Here is a 15535-nt window from a genome sequence, read left to right as displayed (position 1 = left end):
CCGGCCGGCCGCGGCGGTCTGGCGCCGGACACGTGGAGCGGCGGCGGCGGCTGCGCGCTGGGGGGCGTCGGCCCGGCGGCGTGGCGCGTGGAGGCAGGGGGCCGCCGCGGGGCTCCCCGGCCGCCAGCCCCGCAGAGTTGGCCCGCCCCGCTGGGCCTCCCCCCCCCCCCGCGCCCCACGTCGCCTTGGCCCGCGACTTCGCTCCCCTGCGGGCGGCGGCGGGCGGGAGGAGGCGACGCGCTCTCGGCGCCCACCGGCCCAGCAGCCGCGGCCTTGGGGGGCGGGGGGGCGACTCTGCGGGCCGGAGGGGGCGGGGCTGAGCCGGCCCAGGCCGGGGGGTCCCCGCTCCGCAGGCACTGAGCGCCCCCCCCCCAAGCCGGGCCGCCCTCCTGCCTCCTGGCCCGCCCGCCCGCGAGGGGAGGGAGGGAGGGAGGGAGGGAGGCGGCGCGGCGGCGGCGGGGGGTCGCCCTTGCAAACTTGCGGGCTGGGGGACAGGGCTGACGGGAGGCTCTTTTCCTGCTCTCCCTCCCCCCCCCCGACCCTCGTGCCGAGCAGCTGCCCGGCATCTCCTCCCGCGGGGGGAGCCCGGCGCCCGCAAGCAGGTGGCCAACGCCAGGCCGGGGCTCCCTGCCTGCTCCGGACCCGCGCCGGGTGTCGACCCGCGATGGCGGCCGAGGGCGCCGCCGCTTGCTCGGACGTCCGCTTGTGCGGCTACCTGCGGAAGCAGAAGTCGCAGCACCGGCGCTACTTCGTGCTGCGCGGGGCGGGCGCGGGGGGCCCGGCGCGCCTCGAGTGCTACGAGAGCGAGAAGAAGTTCTGCGCGGGGGGGGCGGCCCCCCGCCCCAAGAAGGCTTTCCCGCTGGCCGAGGCGCTGAGCATCAGCAAGCGGGCCGATGCCCGCCACGGGCATCTGCTGGTGCTGTGCGGGCGCGACGGCACCTGGGGCGTGGCCGCCCAGAGCGCCGAGCAGCAGCAGGCCTGGTACGCGGCGCTGGTGGAGCTGCACGGCAAGGGTGAGTGGGGGGCAGCGGTCGGGAGGGGAGCTCTGCGTGTGGGGGGGGGGGCTTTCAGGGTCGTGCGCTAACGTCGATTCTTCGAGATACGGCAGGCCCCGGGGGCCCCGGGAATTTCCTGCCTTGGGCGGCTCTGGGCAGCCCCTGGCCGAGGCCGGGCACCCCTTCTGCTCTTTGGACGGGTGGCTCCTGGTGACGGGGGCTGCGGTGCAGGGCCTCCTAATATCTGCTGCAGCGTGCTGGCCGTGGGGCCGTCCTTGAAGACTGTCGGGAAGCTGTAGTTGATGCGGAATGCTGCGGCCGAAGTGTGGAGGGGAGTGGGGGGCAGGGGCCGCCGGACTCCGCTCTTGCTCCCTCTGCACCGGCGTCCGGTTTGCTTCTAGGCTCAGTCGACCTTTGACCCGTATGGCCGAGGACCAACCGGCCGGGGCCTGCCCGCTCTGCTGATGGGTCCTCCGAGGCCCAGGCTCTTGCTTGCCCAGGGGCTGCCCTCTGAGCTTCTTGGTGGAGGGGGGAGGGTGCTGGGCTTCTTGGCCTCTGCATCACGCCCCCCTCGAGACCCCCTTATTTCTTGTCCCACCCTTAGTGTGTCTGGGGTGAGAAAAGCCAAACTTTGGACAGCCAAATTAGAACATTTTAGGACACTTTCATTTGCCAAGGAATATTTTTGGGTGCCTGGGATGTTTCTGGGTCTTGTGCTGACCAATCTGACCTTCCTTCAAGCATTTTCTGTAGGTTAAACAGACCCAGCGGATTTCTTTTAGTCAGGTCTTGTTTTCATGTTATGATAGTCAATTAAAGGGGCTGTTATTGCAAGATGAAATCCCGTGGAAAGAAAACGAGAGGCAGCCAACTTCTGCCTGGACTGATGGTCCTTATCAATTGGAATAGCAAGAAGCCACCCCATTAAAAAAAGAAACGACGTGCGCAGTTTGTGCAGTGGGGCCAGTTCACGGGTAGCGGGTCCCGTCTGTCCATTCCACAGCTCTTCCCCCTGGCCACACGCCTTTCTTGCTCAGGGAAGTGTTGTGGGTTCCAGCCGGTCCTCTGACCCTCATCTCCTTTGTTTCTCAAGGCCCCTGCCCCCTGCCGTGGGTCCCCACCACAAGCCTAGTTCTCTCCCTCACCCCACCCACCCCACCGTTTCTCTAGGTGCCCTCCTCCCTCTGTGGACGTCGGTTGCTTTTGGTGCTCTAGCAATGGCCGCTATGCTCCATGGTTGGCATCATGCATGTGCCATGGGTCTTATGTGCAGCCTCTGGAGAAAGCATGGTGCCAAGGGCATACCACGTGTGGCGGGTCTGTCAGCGTAGCCCCTTCCTGCAGAACAGGCCTCCCTCCTGCTTCGGTCTGCTTTTTTTCTTCACCTGGGATCTTTGGCTGCCCTGGAGACGTTTCGTGAAGCAAACGGCTCCTTCCTTCCTCCCCGCTGAACAGAGCTTTCTGTCTGGCCATGTACAGATGTGCGATTTGTTTGCCCAAAATTTGGGCCAAGAAGGAGACTTCCTGTCACGTATTTAATTAAGGCGTTTAAACATTTGTTACATTTATTAGCCACCTTTCTTCCTTCTGGAGCTCCAAACAGTTTTGCAATATAAATAAAATACATGGAGTACATAAAAATACCCGAAATCAAAAGTTCACATCAAACCATCTCAGTGAGGGTCAGCTTGATTCTCCCCTCCCCCCCCCATCCCAGCAGGGTAGCTTTGACCCACAGAAAGAGTAGGGTCAGCCCCTCTCTGGCAGCTGCCTGGTTTGGGCCTGGGCTGTGTCTTGGGCGGGGAGGGGGGAGGCCCAGACGAATGGAGAGAAGCCCCCCCCCACTAAATCCACAGGTGGTGACAGCTGCTTCCCCCACCTTGCATGGAAAAGATGACTTCTTTACTTTGGTTCTCAAGTTACAATTGCTGCTCTTTCTGGGTTGGAGCAGCTGCTTAGGGAACGGTCTGTAGGTGAGGTGCTTAAACGGATTTACGACTGGAGGGTGGCAAGCAGAGGTTGGTTTCTGGGCCTTTGGGTTGGTTGGGAGCGGGGCTGGCTGTAACGGGGAGAGACCGAGTGTGTGGCCCTCCGCATTGGGGAGGAGTGGGAAGAGCCAGCGGGGTTTCCATGACAAACTCTGGAACTGGGTTGTAACTTCGCAGCTTGAGGAGAGGAGCGGGCAGCTGAACTCTGCTCCAGGTGGGCCCGGGGGAGGGGGGTTTTCAGCTCATGAGAAAAGCCCCAGATTGTGCCTCCTTTCGTCCCCGGGCTCTGATCTGCCCCGCGGCTCTGATCTGCCCCGCGGCTCCCCGTCCAGTGCCATTCCTCCCGATGGCTCCACCCCCACCCCATGCTAACTGTTGACTGTCTTTCCCCAGCGATCCTGCTTGCAACACTGCCTGCCTGTGTGTGCACAGCTGGTATGCACTGCCTGGTACATGGTGTACTTTTCCTGGGTCCTATTCCCGGTGTGGAGAGGGGGCTGGAGCAGGTTCGCTTAGGAGCCAGAAGCCCCGGGTTCTCCTGGCCGGTGGGGCGGGAATGAAGATCCGGGGGACCTTTGGGGCCAGAGGTTTGGGGATGCTTTGTGGCCCACGCATGTGACCGTGACAGAGGTGTGTGTGGGGGGGGGAGCTGGGTTCCTGGGGTCACTCCCCCTCAGAGTTGTTTATCTCTCCTGGTTCCCAGAACTATTTAGCTTAAACATTTCCTCTTGTCTAGAGACCCGGTGTTAACCTCAGCAAAAACCATCCCACCTGAGTCTCCGTGGCAACTGCCTGCATCTCTCTCGGCTGACAGGCACCGGTTGCCAGAGCACCCAGCTCTTTGGGGAGCCTGTTTATGCTCCTGCTTTCCAGCCACCCACTTTGCGCAGCCCCCCTTCCTGGCCACAAATTCCTCCCCTTCCAGGGCTGCTCTTTGCCACCTGACTGCCGCCTCCTGTATCCAGGCAGGAGCAGAATGCCAAGTTGTCATCGGAGCTGGTGGGGCTGGCAGATGTCTGAGCGAGGGCTCCCTTGCTCCAAGCCGTTGCTGTGGCCTGGAAGCGGCTGCCTTGTGGCCCTGGGCAGGAGGGACTGGGGGTGTCTGTGAAGCAGCCTGCGGGCCAAAGGGGTCATGTGGGGGCCTGCCCAGAAGGGCCGGGGGCATCGAGGGTGCTGGTTCAGGTCTCTGCGTTCCTCGCCTCTTGGGGCAGGCTGGGCACAGTGAGGCCAGGGTCCCCGGCTGCTCCACCACCCAGGGGTTCTTTCTTCCCGGAGGTTCACCAGAGCATGTCCCGCAGCTGGTTAGATTTCCTGGCTGCTGGTGGGTCGTGGGGTTTTGTGCCCTTGCCGGTGACCGAATGGTCCCAGTGCCGTGAGCTGCTGTCCACACACGCTCTTGAGGAAGAGCAGCTTGCGAAGAAGAAGAGTTGGTTTTTATATGCCCACTTCCTCTACCACTTAAGGGAGACTCAAACCAGCTTACGATCACATTCCCTTCCCCTCTCCACAACAGACACCCTGTGAGGGAGGTGGGGCTGAGAGAGCTCTAACAGAGCTGTAACTTGCCCAAGGTCACCCCGCTGGCTTCATGTGTAGGAGCGGGGAAACAAGTCCAGTTCACCAGATTAGCCTCCGCCGCTCATGTGGAGGAATGGGGAATCAAACCTGGTTCTCCATATCAGAGTCCACCACTCCAAACCACTGCTGTTAACCACTACACCATGCTGGCGAGGTGGTGACTTAAGCAGACCTCCCCCCACCCCACATTTTTGGTGGAAGGAGAAGTCTTCAGTGAACACTTCTTCCACCTTAGAGGCATCTGGAAGCATCTTTTGGGGTTGCAGAGACTTCAGTCTCCCTTGAAGCTGGATGCCCCCCCCCCCCCACCGGCGTTCTCTTGGTCTCCCCAGTCCAGACCAGCAGGAGGGCCGTGAGCTTGGAGCTGAAGAGGTTAGTTGAGGGAGGCAGGCAGCACCCCACAAAGTCACTGGCCCTTCCTGCTAGCCCCTCCCCCCAGAGCCCCCTGTCACATAAACACACGAAGCTGCTTCATACCGAATCAGACCATCGTTCTGCCAAGGTCAGTCTTGCCCCTCTGACTGGTAGTGGTGCCCCCAGCATGGTGTAGTGGTGAAGAGCGGTAGTTTGGAGTGGTGGAGCCTGATCTGGAGAACCCCACTCCTCCACGTGAGCAGCGGACGCTAATCTGGTGAACCAGGTTGGTTTCCCCACTCCTCCACACGAAGCCAGCTGGGTGACCTTGGGCTAGTCACAGCTCTCTCAGATCTCTCTCAGCCCCACCCGCCTCACAGGGTGTCTGTTGTGGGGAGGGGAAGGGAAAGTGATTGTAAGACGGTTTGAGTCTCAAGTGGTGGAGAAAGTCGGCATATAAAAACCAGCTCTTCTTCTTCTTCAAGCAGAGGCCTTTCGCATCACCTACTGCCAGATCCTTTTAACGGCAGATGCTGCCGGGGAGAGGACTGGGGACCCGGCAGATGCGCCAATCATCAAGCTCCTGCTTGTGTGACGGTTGTTCTGTTCTTTTCTCTTGTAGGAAAAGCGTCCTCAGACGGGGACGGGGAGTCGGTGCTCTCTGGCCCAGCCATCAAGGAGGCCTGGCAGGTCAGCCTCCGCCCCCGAGGGTTGGGGCACACCAGGAACCTGGCGGGTGCCTACCTTCTGTGCCTGACGGACAAGACCATCAGCTTTGTGAAGCTGAACACCGACGTGGCGGCCGTGGTCTTGCAGCTGCTCAACGTCCGGCGTTGCGGCCATTCGGAGAACTACTTCTTCATGGAGGTGGGCCGCTCGGCGGTGACGGGCCCGGGGGAGCTCTGGATGCAGGTGGACGACCTGGTGGTGGCCCAGAACATGCACGAGACCATCTTGGAGGCCATGAAGGCGCTGAGCGAGGAGTTCCGCATCCGCAGCAAGAGCCAGTCCCTGGCGTCCACGCCCATCTCGGTGCCCGCTCGCCACCAGCACCTTGGCACCCCGCCTCCCAGCCGGGCAACTTTTCCCTGGAGGCCCCGCCCCGAGGGGCCTCCCGCCTCGAGCAGGAGCCCCGTCCCCCCCAGGCAGCAGGTAGCAGGTCTCCAGAAGCCGGGCTTCGTGAGTGATCACAGCACCGTCTCCTCGGACGAAGGGGGATCCAGCCCTGGCGACTTGCACTCGCTGAACGCTCCTGGCCGGCCGAGCTGCCTGGGGTCAGAAGGGGAGCTGGACTACATTTCCATGGACAAGCTGGGGGGCCACAGCTTGGCCAAGTGGCGGCTGGAGGCCAACAAGCGGGCCTCGCTGCCTCCCATGCCCCTGGAGAAAGACATGCCCGGCCTGCCCCAGAGGAAGCTGACCCTCAAGCCAGGAGCAGCCTCCACCAGTTACCCCGAAGGGCTGGACCGCAGCGCCGACCCTGGCTACATGGGCATGCTGCCTGGTGTGACCCGGAGTGTGGAGGAGCCGGGCTACGTCCCGATGACCCCGGGCAGCGTCTCCCCACCCCAGGAGAGCGGGGGGTATATGCTGATGTCCCCCAGTGGGAGCTGCTCTCCGGAGGGGTTAGGGCCATGGGGGCCAGGCAGCGGGGGCTGCGAATCCTCAGCCAGTGACTACATGAATATGTCCCCCACCAGCCGCTCGGCCTCCAGCACCCCACCGGAATACAGCCCCCTGCTGCCCCCTCCTGGCGGCACGCCCTTCTTCTCCCTGCCACGCTCCTATAAGCACGGGGCTCGGCCCTTCCCTTTCTTGTTCAACCCGGGGCGCCTCTCCGGCTCTTCTTCCACCAGCTCGGAGAGCCTGGAAGAGTCAGCGGGCACCTCGTGTTCGGCCTGTCCCCCTACGAGGCTCTTGGTGGGCGGCAGAGGGACCCCGGCTGCACCCCGCAGCTCCGGGGAATATGTCAGCATCACGTGTGGCTCTAGAGCCCCCGGCTGCCTCCACGTAGAGCTTCAAGCCATACCAGCAGAGGCCAGTGGGATGGCAGTGCCTACTGGCGACGCTGCGATGGCACCAGGGACCTGTCTGGTGCGAGCAGATGCCCAAGGGAGGAGATGCCACGGGGCAGAGACCTTCCCCGATGCAGAATGGAATGGGGCACCGCCGTGCGAGGCCAAGACCGAGCCGGGGCTGAACTATATTGACCTCGACCTGGTGAAGGAGGCCGGGGGGGAGGGGGCCTCGGCCCCACGCCTTGCTGCTGCTGCCACCCCCGGCCAGGGGGAGCCCCCACACACGTACGCAAGCATCGATTTCCAAGGTCTGCGGGAGCTACGTGGATGCAAGCCCAGCCCTGAGCGAGCGGGTAAGGGAGTGTGCCCGCAGGAGTGGCGTGCATTGCAGAGGGTGGTGTTTGGGCAGGGAAGGAAGCTCTGTGCTCTGAGAATCTGGGCAGCTGGTGCTTGTTAATGGTTCTTCATTTACCTGGAGAGGAGTGACTAGTGGAGTGCCTCAGGGATCTGTGCTGGGCCCTGTGTTGTTCAACATCTTTATAAATGATTTGGAGGAAGGAATAGAAAGGATGCTTATTAAATTTGCAGGTGATACTAAATTGGGAGGGGTAGCAAATACAGTAGAAGACAGAGCCCGGATACAGGATGATCTTGACAGGCTGGAGAATTGGGTTAAAACCAATAAAATGCATTTCAAAAGAAATAAATGTAAAGTTCTGCATTTAGGCAGGAAAAACCAAATGCATAATTATAGGATGGGGGAGATTTGTCTTAGCAGTAGTGTGTGCGAAAAGGATCTTAGGGTCTTAGGATGCCAAACACTGAACATGAGTCAGCATTGTGATGCAGTAGCTAAAAAGGCAAATGCGATCTTGGGCTGCATTAACAGAAGTATAGTGTCCAGATCATGTGAAGTGATGGTATCACTTTACTCTGCTCTGGTTAGACCTCACCTGGAGTATTGTGTTCAGTTTTGGGCACCGCAATTTAAGAAGGATGTAGACAAGCTGGAATGTGTCCAGAGGAGGGCAACAAAGATGGTGAGGGGTCTGGAGACCAAGTCCTATGCATTGTGCAGGGGGTTGGACTAGATGGCCCTGGTGGTCCCTTCCAACTCTATGATTCTATGAGGAAAAAATGGAAGAGGAGGGGGCAGTGTGGGGGGGGCTGTTTGCTCTTCAAGCGATGACAGCTCCCACCCCAGAGAGCTCGATTTGAGTCCAGGAGCACCTTAGAGGCCAATAAGATTTTCAGGGATGACCTTCTGAGATCAGAGCTCGCTTTTCTACTGCAGCCCAACACATCCGCCCTCTGAAAGTGTCCCACCCCCGGGAGACTTTGCTCCGTCCGAGTCTTTAGGTAAACTTGGCCTGCAGACGCCGCTGCCTTAGGCCCTGCTCCATTCCTGAGCCCACAGCAGAGGAGGAGAAACTGCCCCGTGCCGGTCTTTAGGGACTCCTGGGCTTTTGTTCCAGGCCACTAGTTGAGAACTCAGGATTGAGTCATCCTCCCTCCCCCCCCCCATCAGATTGGCGGGGCGGAGGGGCTTGTCAACCATGCTGGGGCAGATCTCTCCAAGGGTCCCATAGAAGGACCTGCGCCTTCTTTTGGCGGCCTCTGGATTCTCTGCCTGCTCAGTTTTTTTCAGCTTTTTTGTTTTATTGTGTATTAACTGCACTCCAGAAAGGGTTTGATCCGCCAGTGTGCACCCTTGGGCATGATGCATGTCATTTCAGGAGCATCCTTTGTAAAGAGCCACTCTTCTCTCCCCGAAAGACTGACCCTTCCCCCTCCTCTCTTTCGTTCCAGAGTTGTGATCCCCTGCAGACAGCTTCTGGAGATCCAGACGCTCCTTGGTTGGCCCGGAGGAATTTGGTCCTTTTCCTCGTTCCTTTTCTTCCTGTCACTCCCCGCCATGTGCCTTTTCACGGGTAGCTGTTTTGGTGGGGAGGATGAAGCCCTGCCTGGACTCTGATGGGGTCTCTCTCCCCGTGTGCCAAAGATGAGCTCTCCGCGTGCCCCCTCGTGCCTTGGCCACCTGCTGCTGGGTTGGGGGGAGGGGGATGAGCTCCCCCCTCAAATTCAGGCCTTGCTGCCGTGGCCCTTGACCCCGAAGCAGAGCGCTGGTCCTTTGCACCCTTTAACACGGAGTTGGTGGTTCCACTTTTGCCAGTTTCACCCCCCACCCACCCACCCACCCTGCCATGGCTTAAGTGCCTGAGTCTTCTTCCCTGAAGCCCAGTGTGTTCTCCCCTCCCCCGTCTGGCCCCTCACCTCAGCAGGGGGCCTGGGGTCTGCCAGGCACCGGTTCCTTGTACCCCAAAATGCACCCACGCATCCCTCTCCTCTTGGCCCTCCCTGTCTCTGGAACTGGGCATGGGAATGTTTGCTTCCTGGTCTTGGGAAATAAAGGCATTTTTAAGCCTGGCTCTTGTCTCATGCCCCTCACTCTCAGGGGGGCAGTGGTCCGAACCGTAGGCAGGGGCCCGTGCCCAGGGTGGCCTCTTTTCCCTGCCAATGGCCGTTGTCAGGCAGCCATCTATCCCCCACACACACACATCTGGCATCGACCAGAGCCCGGGGTCTTTTCTGTCGTGGCTCCAGCTCTGTGGATGGGGCTACCTGAAGAGGTGAGAGGGGCCCCCTCCTTGGAGATCTTCAGGAGGCATGGCAAGGCCTGCCTCTTTGTCAGGGCTTTGGGGGGGGGGTCTGAACTGGTAGGAATCTTTTAATGGGGGAGATTTGGGGCTTGCTATTTTAGTTTTTGGTTTTAGCTGGAGATGGTTTTAACTGCTGTAAGCTGCCTTTGAACCATGAGGAAAGGTGGGGCATCAGTGTTTTGATCAATCCCTCCCACCGCACCTGCTTGGCCTAAAAGGCAGTGCCCCACTGATGGTACGTAGCTGTGCACGCAAGATGCGCAGGCAGGGCTTTGGGAGTTTGCGCACAAGGCAGCTTTGCCCTGGGGGCATCCCTGAGCACCAGAAGCGGGGCGGAAGCCGGGTTTGAGCAGGGCCACGAGAAGAGCCTGGATGTTAAAACACAAACCTCCTTCTGTGAAACAAAGGGGGCAGTCCGGGAGAGGGACGAATGGTGGGGTGGCTTGCTGGGCACCCGCCCACCGAGGAAAGGGGCAGCTGCCTCTGCCAGCCTGGTCTGCCAGGAGGAGAGGGGCAGCAAGCAGTGCCAGAGAGGGGAGCAGAGGCCTTGGGAGACGGGCCTCCTTGAGCAGCCTTTGCCTGGCAGCACCACGGGCAGGCTGGAAGAACTGGCATGCCGAAGCAGCAGCTGGGATCGCATGAAAGGCGGGCAGGGGGGATGGACAAGTGTCCGGCCAGGGGAGCGGCCCGCTTGTGGCCACGGACCCATGCAAGCAGGCCCTCTGGAGGCCACTGTGTGGTACTGCAGGTCCCCACCCCGCAGGGCAGTTTGCTTGTCACAGAGGTGTGGGTAAAGGGAGCTGGTGAATTCCTGGGGGTGAATTTGAGTCAGGGGTCTACACACACACACCCCTTGGTTCTTGAAGGTTGTCCGGGCTGTGTGACCGTGGTCTTGGTATTTTCTTTCCTGACGTTTCGGCAGCAGCTGTGGCAGGCATCTTCAGAGGAGTAACACTGTAGGACAATGATTAGCACATTACCTTTGATACTTTTTGCAGGACAATGATTCAGCTCAAACCCAACCCCTTTCTGACTATATATTACTCTTCCTACACACTTGACACTGAGGAAATGCTCTGTCCTTCAGTGTTACTCCTCTGAAGATGCCTGCCACAGCTGCTGCGAAACGTCAGGAAAGAAAATACCAAGACCACGGTCACACAGCCCGGATAACCTACAAGAACCAATGAACTCTGACCGTGAAAGCCTTCGACAACACACACCCCTCTTTAACAGAACCTGTGGGGGGGCAGAAGTTGCCCTTGCTTAGGAGAGCCGAGCCTTATTTATTTAAAATATTTCTGTGCCACCTCGTGAGCTCAGGGCAGCTGACTATTAAAAGAAAACCCACAGCATTCAAAGCCCAAACCCCACGCTATTAAACTGCCGTTTCTCAGAAGTCTTGAATAGCTGCTTGTTGCTCTTGGGAGCCAAATTGTGGCTGCAAGACAGCAGCAGGGACAGGGGGCTGAGTATTTAGCCTATGCCCCCCCCACATTCCAGCCCTATTGTCCTCTCCCCATCGCCCGGCAACCAGGCAAGTTCTAGAATCGGTGGCCGGCCTGCTGCTGCCTGTGCGCGTGGCCCAGGGGTGGCTCGGTGTGTGGCGTGGTTCTGCAGCAGTCCGGAGAGGCCCTAGGGATGCTGCTGGAGGTCTCCCCTCTGCCCCTGTCCTCACTGTGCTACGTCTACTGGGTGATCCTCACCGCCCTGGCCCTCCTCCTCTTCACCTTGGCCCTGCTCGCGGTCAGGAGGGCCTTCAGGCCACGGGAGGTCAGTCCAAGCCATGGCCGGGCGACCGAGGCACGGTGGCACAAGGGCCAGCTGACTGGGCTTCTGGGCTGGGGGTGAGGTTAACTCATGGCTAAGGGACGAGTGCTGAGTGTGTGTCCAGAGGCACTGCCAGATGTGGCCCCAGGGCTGAGCCACACCTTCCTCCGGTTAGCCCCAAGAGGAAAGGAGGCCAACTCCCCCCCACATCAAAACCTGGTTGCTCCTGTGCCCTTCAAAGCCAGAGGAAGGGCTGGGTAGTAAGAAATGTTGCCAGTTAGCAGAGCCCTGCCTCGGGCTTGGTAGAGGCATTGGCTGCTCTTTGAAAACTTGGAGCAAGGCCTGTGGAACTCCTCGCCTCATGCTTTTTCCTTTTTTAGGGTGGGGGAATATCACTGATGTCTCTGAGTGACATCGTCATGAGTTGGGTCGGCGGGAGGCTGGGCAGAGCAGGGCTCAACTTCCTCCCGCTCCGTCTCCCCAGCTGAGCGTCACCAAACCCTCCCAGCAAGGCGACCCTGAAGCAGCTCTGGTGGACGCCCTCCACCTCCTGGACGCTGTGATGCAGAAGACCTGGCGCCGCCTCCAGCAGCTGGAGAGGAGGCAGGGGGAGATCCGGAACCCAGACAGAAGCTGGAGCTGAGGGGGGGGGGTGAGCCCTGGCAGGCGCCCCCACACATTCCAGGGGCAATTAATTAAAGAAATATTACTGGTGGAGACAAGATTCCCGGCCTGACTGCCTTTCCCTTGCGGCATGCCCCCACCCCCCCGACTGTGGGGAGTGGGGGGCATCTGGGTTGCTGAGGCAGAAGCCCCATTTAGGACACTTGTTGCACTTCAGACCATGGAGGACCTGGCAAAGGGGTCCCAAGGATGGAAAGACCCCAAACGATTAACCAGCAGGAGTGGCCACCTCCTGCCACCTGGATCGCCAGCATCTCTGGAAGACAGCGGTGTTAGACTGGCGGTAGGGGGAGGGGGGACAGGTACGCAGCTGCCGGCACCTTTATGGGGGGGGGGGCTCTGAAGAGCCAGGAATTCTCTCCTGTTCAAACCATCGGAGCCCGTCGCTGCAGCACGAGGCTTTTCCCACTGCAGCGAGAGTTGCCAGGAGTTCCCAAGCACCAGAAATACAACAACCAAACTTTATTTCCCAGGAAACCTCAGCAAACCAGAACACAAGGAAAATGCAGGACAGGCCCCAATCCGAGCTCTTTACAGAGACCTCTGAACACCCCCCCCCAACACACACACACACACACACAAAACAGGCACACTTGTTTCCAGCTGGGGTCGTTTGGGAAGCCCCTTTGCCCTTCCTCTTCAAGAACACCAGTCTGTGGGCACACACACCCTGCTCCAGCCAAAGGATCTTCCTGGCAAGCTTTTTCCTCCCCTCTCAAGTGCAGAAATGGCCAGTTCCTCCCATCCACAATACTGCAGGATCTGTGCCACAGAATCAAACCCCCAACAAAAACAGCACAAACATCCCAGCTCCCCCAAAGTAGCTGGCACAGCCCCGCTACTAGAAGGGCTGCTCCAGTTGCTGCCCAGCCTGCTGATATGCTGCCAGGGCACCCGTTTCCCCACAGTCTGCTGCTCCTGGGGCCGGGCAAGGGCTGGCATCACCTCTAGCGCCGGCGGGCGGGGCCAGCGGAGCAGAGGCTGCCGCACATTCCAGATCTGGCAGCCAGCGTTGGCCAGGAGAAGAAGCCGGCCGGCTGCACATGATGGGTGCGGGAGTGTTCAGCTGCAGGCTGTGGAGAACCTGGGAGAAGGGGGAAAACAGAGGCATCAGAACCGGGACCCCTCTGGGACGTGGGACCCACCTGCTGCAGGAGAGTCACTGGAAACATAGCTGGGGGGGGGGAGGTTGTTAGTTGAGCCCCTGAAGCTGCCTTGAGAGATAGAGTCAGCCCCTCCCAACAGTCTACTTCAAATGGAAGTCCTTCTTCGGGGTCTTTGGTGCCAGGGATTGAACCAGGGGCTTTCCACGTGCAGCACATGTGTTTCACCACTGAGCCTTACTTAGAATCATAGAGCTGGAAGGGACCACCAGGGTCATCTAGTCTAACCCCCCTGCACAATTCAGGAAATTCACAACTACCTCCCCCCCACACACACCCAGAGACTAGAAGATGGCCAAGATGCCTTCCCTAGGGTATTATCCTTGGGGTAATTATACTTCCTTGGGGTATTATCAGAAAAGCACACTAACCTATCCCCCGCCCCCACAAAGGTCCTTATCCCCCTCCGTACCAACCACAGGCATAACTAAAAGCACGAGGGGGTGTTCACTACTGGAACATCCTGCCTCATGATTTAAAACGGTTTTCCCTCCTCACGCTTGTGTTTTTGGGATCCAGGTTTCCCCCTCTCGGAGCCCCCTCCCCTTCCCTGGAGCTGGGAGGCGTGCAAAGGCACCTACTTCCAGGGAGGAGGCAGAGAGAAAGTTGTAGATCCGGCATCCAGGGGGCATGGTGGGGTCTGTGTAGAAGAAGCTGCTGCAGTCCACCGAGGGAAGAGGGCCTGGAGAGAGAGGGAAGGGGGGTCAGGAGGGGTGTGGCAGGGCTGGGCGTGTGCCACCACCGCCTCCCCCTCCCCAGCCCAGAGAGACCTTCCTCTTCATACCTCTGCTGGGCCGGAGTGGCACCCCGCCTCCAGAGGCAGGCTGGCAGGAAGGGCTGCTGCGGGCAGCGACGGCAGCGAAGAAGGTCTGGAAGGAAGGGTGGGAGAGCATCCGGGAGGGGGGGGCAGCCGCCTGCAAGGCACAAGCCAGAGAGAGGGGCAGTGGCGGGCGGGTAGACAGACAGGTGGGTGGCCGGGCACCCTCGGCAGCCCTCCCCAGACACAGCTTCCCCTCGAGGCCCTTTATTACGCGTCTGAAGATCCCTAAAAGAGAGCTAAGCAACCCTTCAGCTTATATCCCTCTATCATAAGAACATAAGAAAGGCGCTGCTGGGTCAGACCCAGGCCCATCAAGTCCAGCAGTCTGTTCCCACAGTGGCCAACCAGGTGCCTCTAGGAAGCCCCCAAACCAGACGACTGCAGCAGCACCATCCTGCCTGTGTTCCACAGCACCCAATATAATAGGCCTGCTCCTCTGGTCCTGGAGAGAATAGGTATGCATCATCATGACTACTAGCCATGAATACCCCTCTCCTCCACGAACATGTCCACTCCCCTCTTAAAGCCTTCCAGGTTGGCAGCCATCACCACATTTTGGGGCAGGGAATTCCAAAATTTAACTATGTGTTGTGTGAAAAAATACTTCCTTTTATCCTGACCAGAGCAGGACTCAGGGCAGCTAACATCTATTAAAATACAATACACCAAACACATAATGTAAACATTAAATTCAACACAATTCTAACAATAAAATCTAGCAATCACATCCAATTGGTGCCTAGGTCCACGGGGCTCCTGGGGGAACGCAATCAGGGACCCCAATTAAGGCTCGGTAAGATGGATAAATTCTTAAGGGCAATTTATTTGGGGTGGGTCTCTTTCCCTCTTGCTCCAGAGTGGATGGAAAGAGCTACTGGTAGGAGAGCGGAGAGGTCAGAAAGGAAGGGGCCAGGAGGTGCAAAGACCGGGGGGGGGGGGCGGGGCGGGGACAGTTCAGTCTTTCAAAGATGGAGGCCGAGCTTTTGAGCTGTACGAAGGCCTCCCCCTCCCTGAAGGTACCTCATCTCCCCGTCAAAGCAGGGACTTTGTTTGAGGCCCAGACCCCCAGAATATCTTCCTCCCAGAACTGCTTACTCATACATACCTGCTCCAGGTGCCAATTGCTCTGGAAGATGGCTCTTGTGTCTTGCACCCAAGACCTGAGAGGGGGGTCCCAAGGTGGGCTCCCTCTCCCCCAAGGAGGGGTCTCTGCCCCACTGCCCCTTCTAGGCCCTAAAAACAAAGGGAAAAAAGTCCTCAATCAATCCAGACCCTTGGGCCCTACAGCCCAGCAGGGAGAGATAGGAAACACCAGCAAGGCTGAGCCAAAGTAAATGAGGAAGGAAGAGTCTTGCAAAAGACTCCCACAGACAGCCCCATCTGTCATACCCTCTCTACTGCACTGGGATTCAGCCCCCAAACCTTCTCTGAGTGCAAAGAAAGATGTGTGTAAAGTGCCTTCAAGTCGCAGCCGACTCATGGCGACCCCTGTTTGGGGTTTTCAT

General features: G+C 59.2%; 1 protein-coding gene across 1 annotated transcript; it reads left to right on the top strand.

Moving 5' to 3' along the window:
• Positions 1-664: 664 nt before the first annotated feature.
• On the top strand, positions 665-12006 carry LOC130489802 (insulin receptor substrate 1-like). Its single transcript, XM_056863596.1, has 5 exons — positions 665-1013; positions 5538-7286; positions 9837-10332; positions 11183-11366; positions 11848-12006. The coding sequence occupies exons 1-5, from the start codon at positions 665-667 to the stop codon at positions 12004-12006; spliced, it is 2937 nt and encodes a 978-aa protein (XP_056719574.1).
• The last annotated feature ends 3529 nt before the right edge of the window (positions 12007-15535 follow it).

This window comes from Euleptes europaea, chromosome 18 (genome assembly GCF_029931775.1).
Source record: "Euleptes europaea isolate rEulEur1 chromosome 18, rEulEur1.hap1, whole genome shotgun sequence".
Lineage (NCBI taxonomy): Eukaryota > Metazoa > Chordata > Lepidosauria > Squamata > Sphaerodactylidae > Euleptes > Euleptes europaea.
Note: the sequence above shows the minus strand (reverse complement) of the source record. Positions and strands in the feature narration are given on the sequence as shown.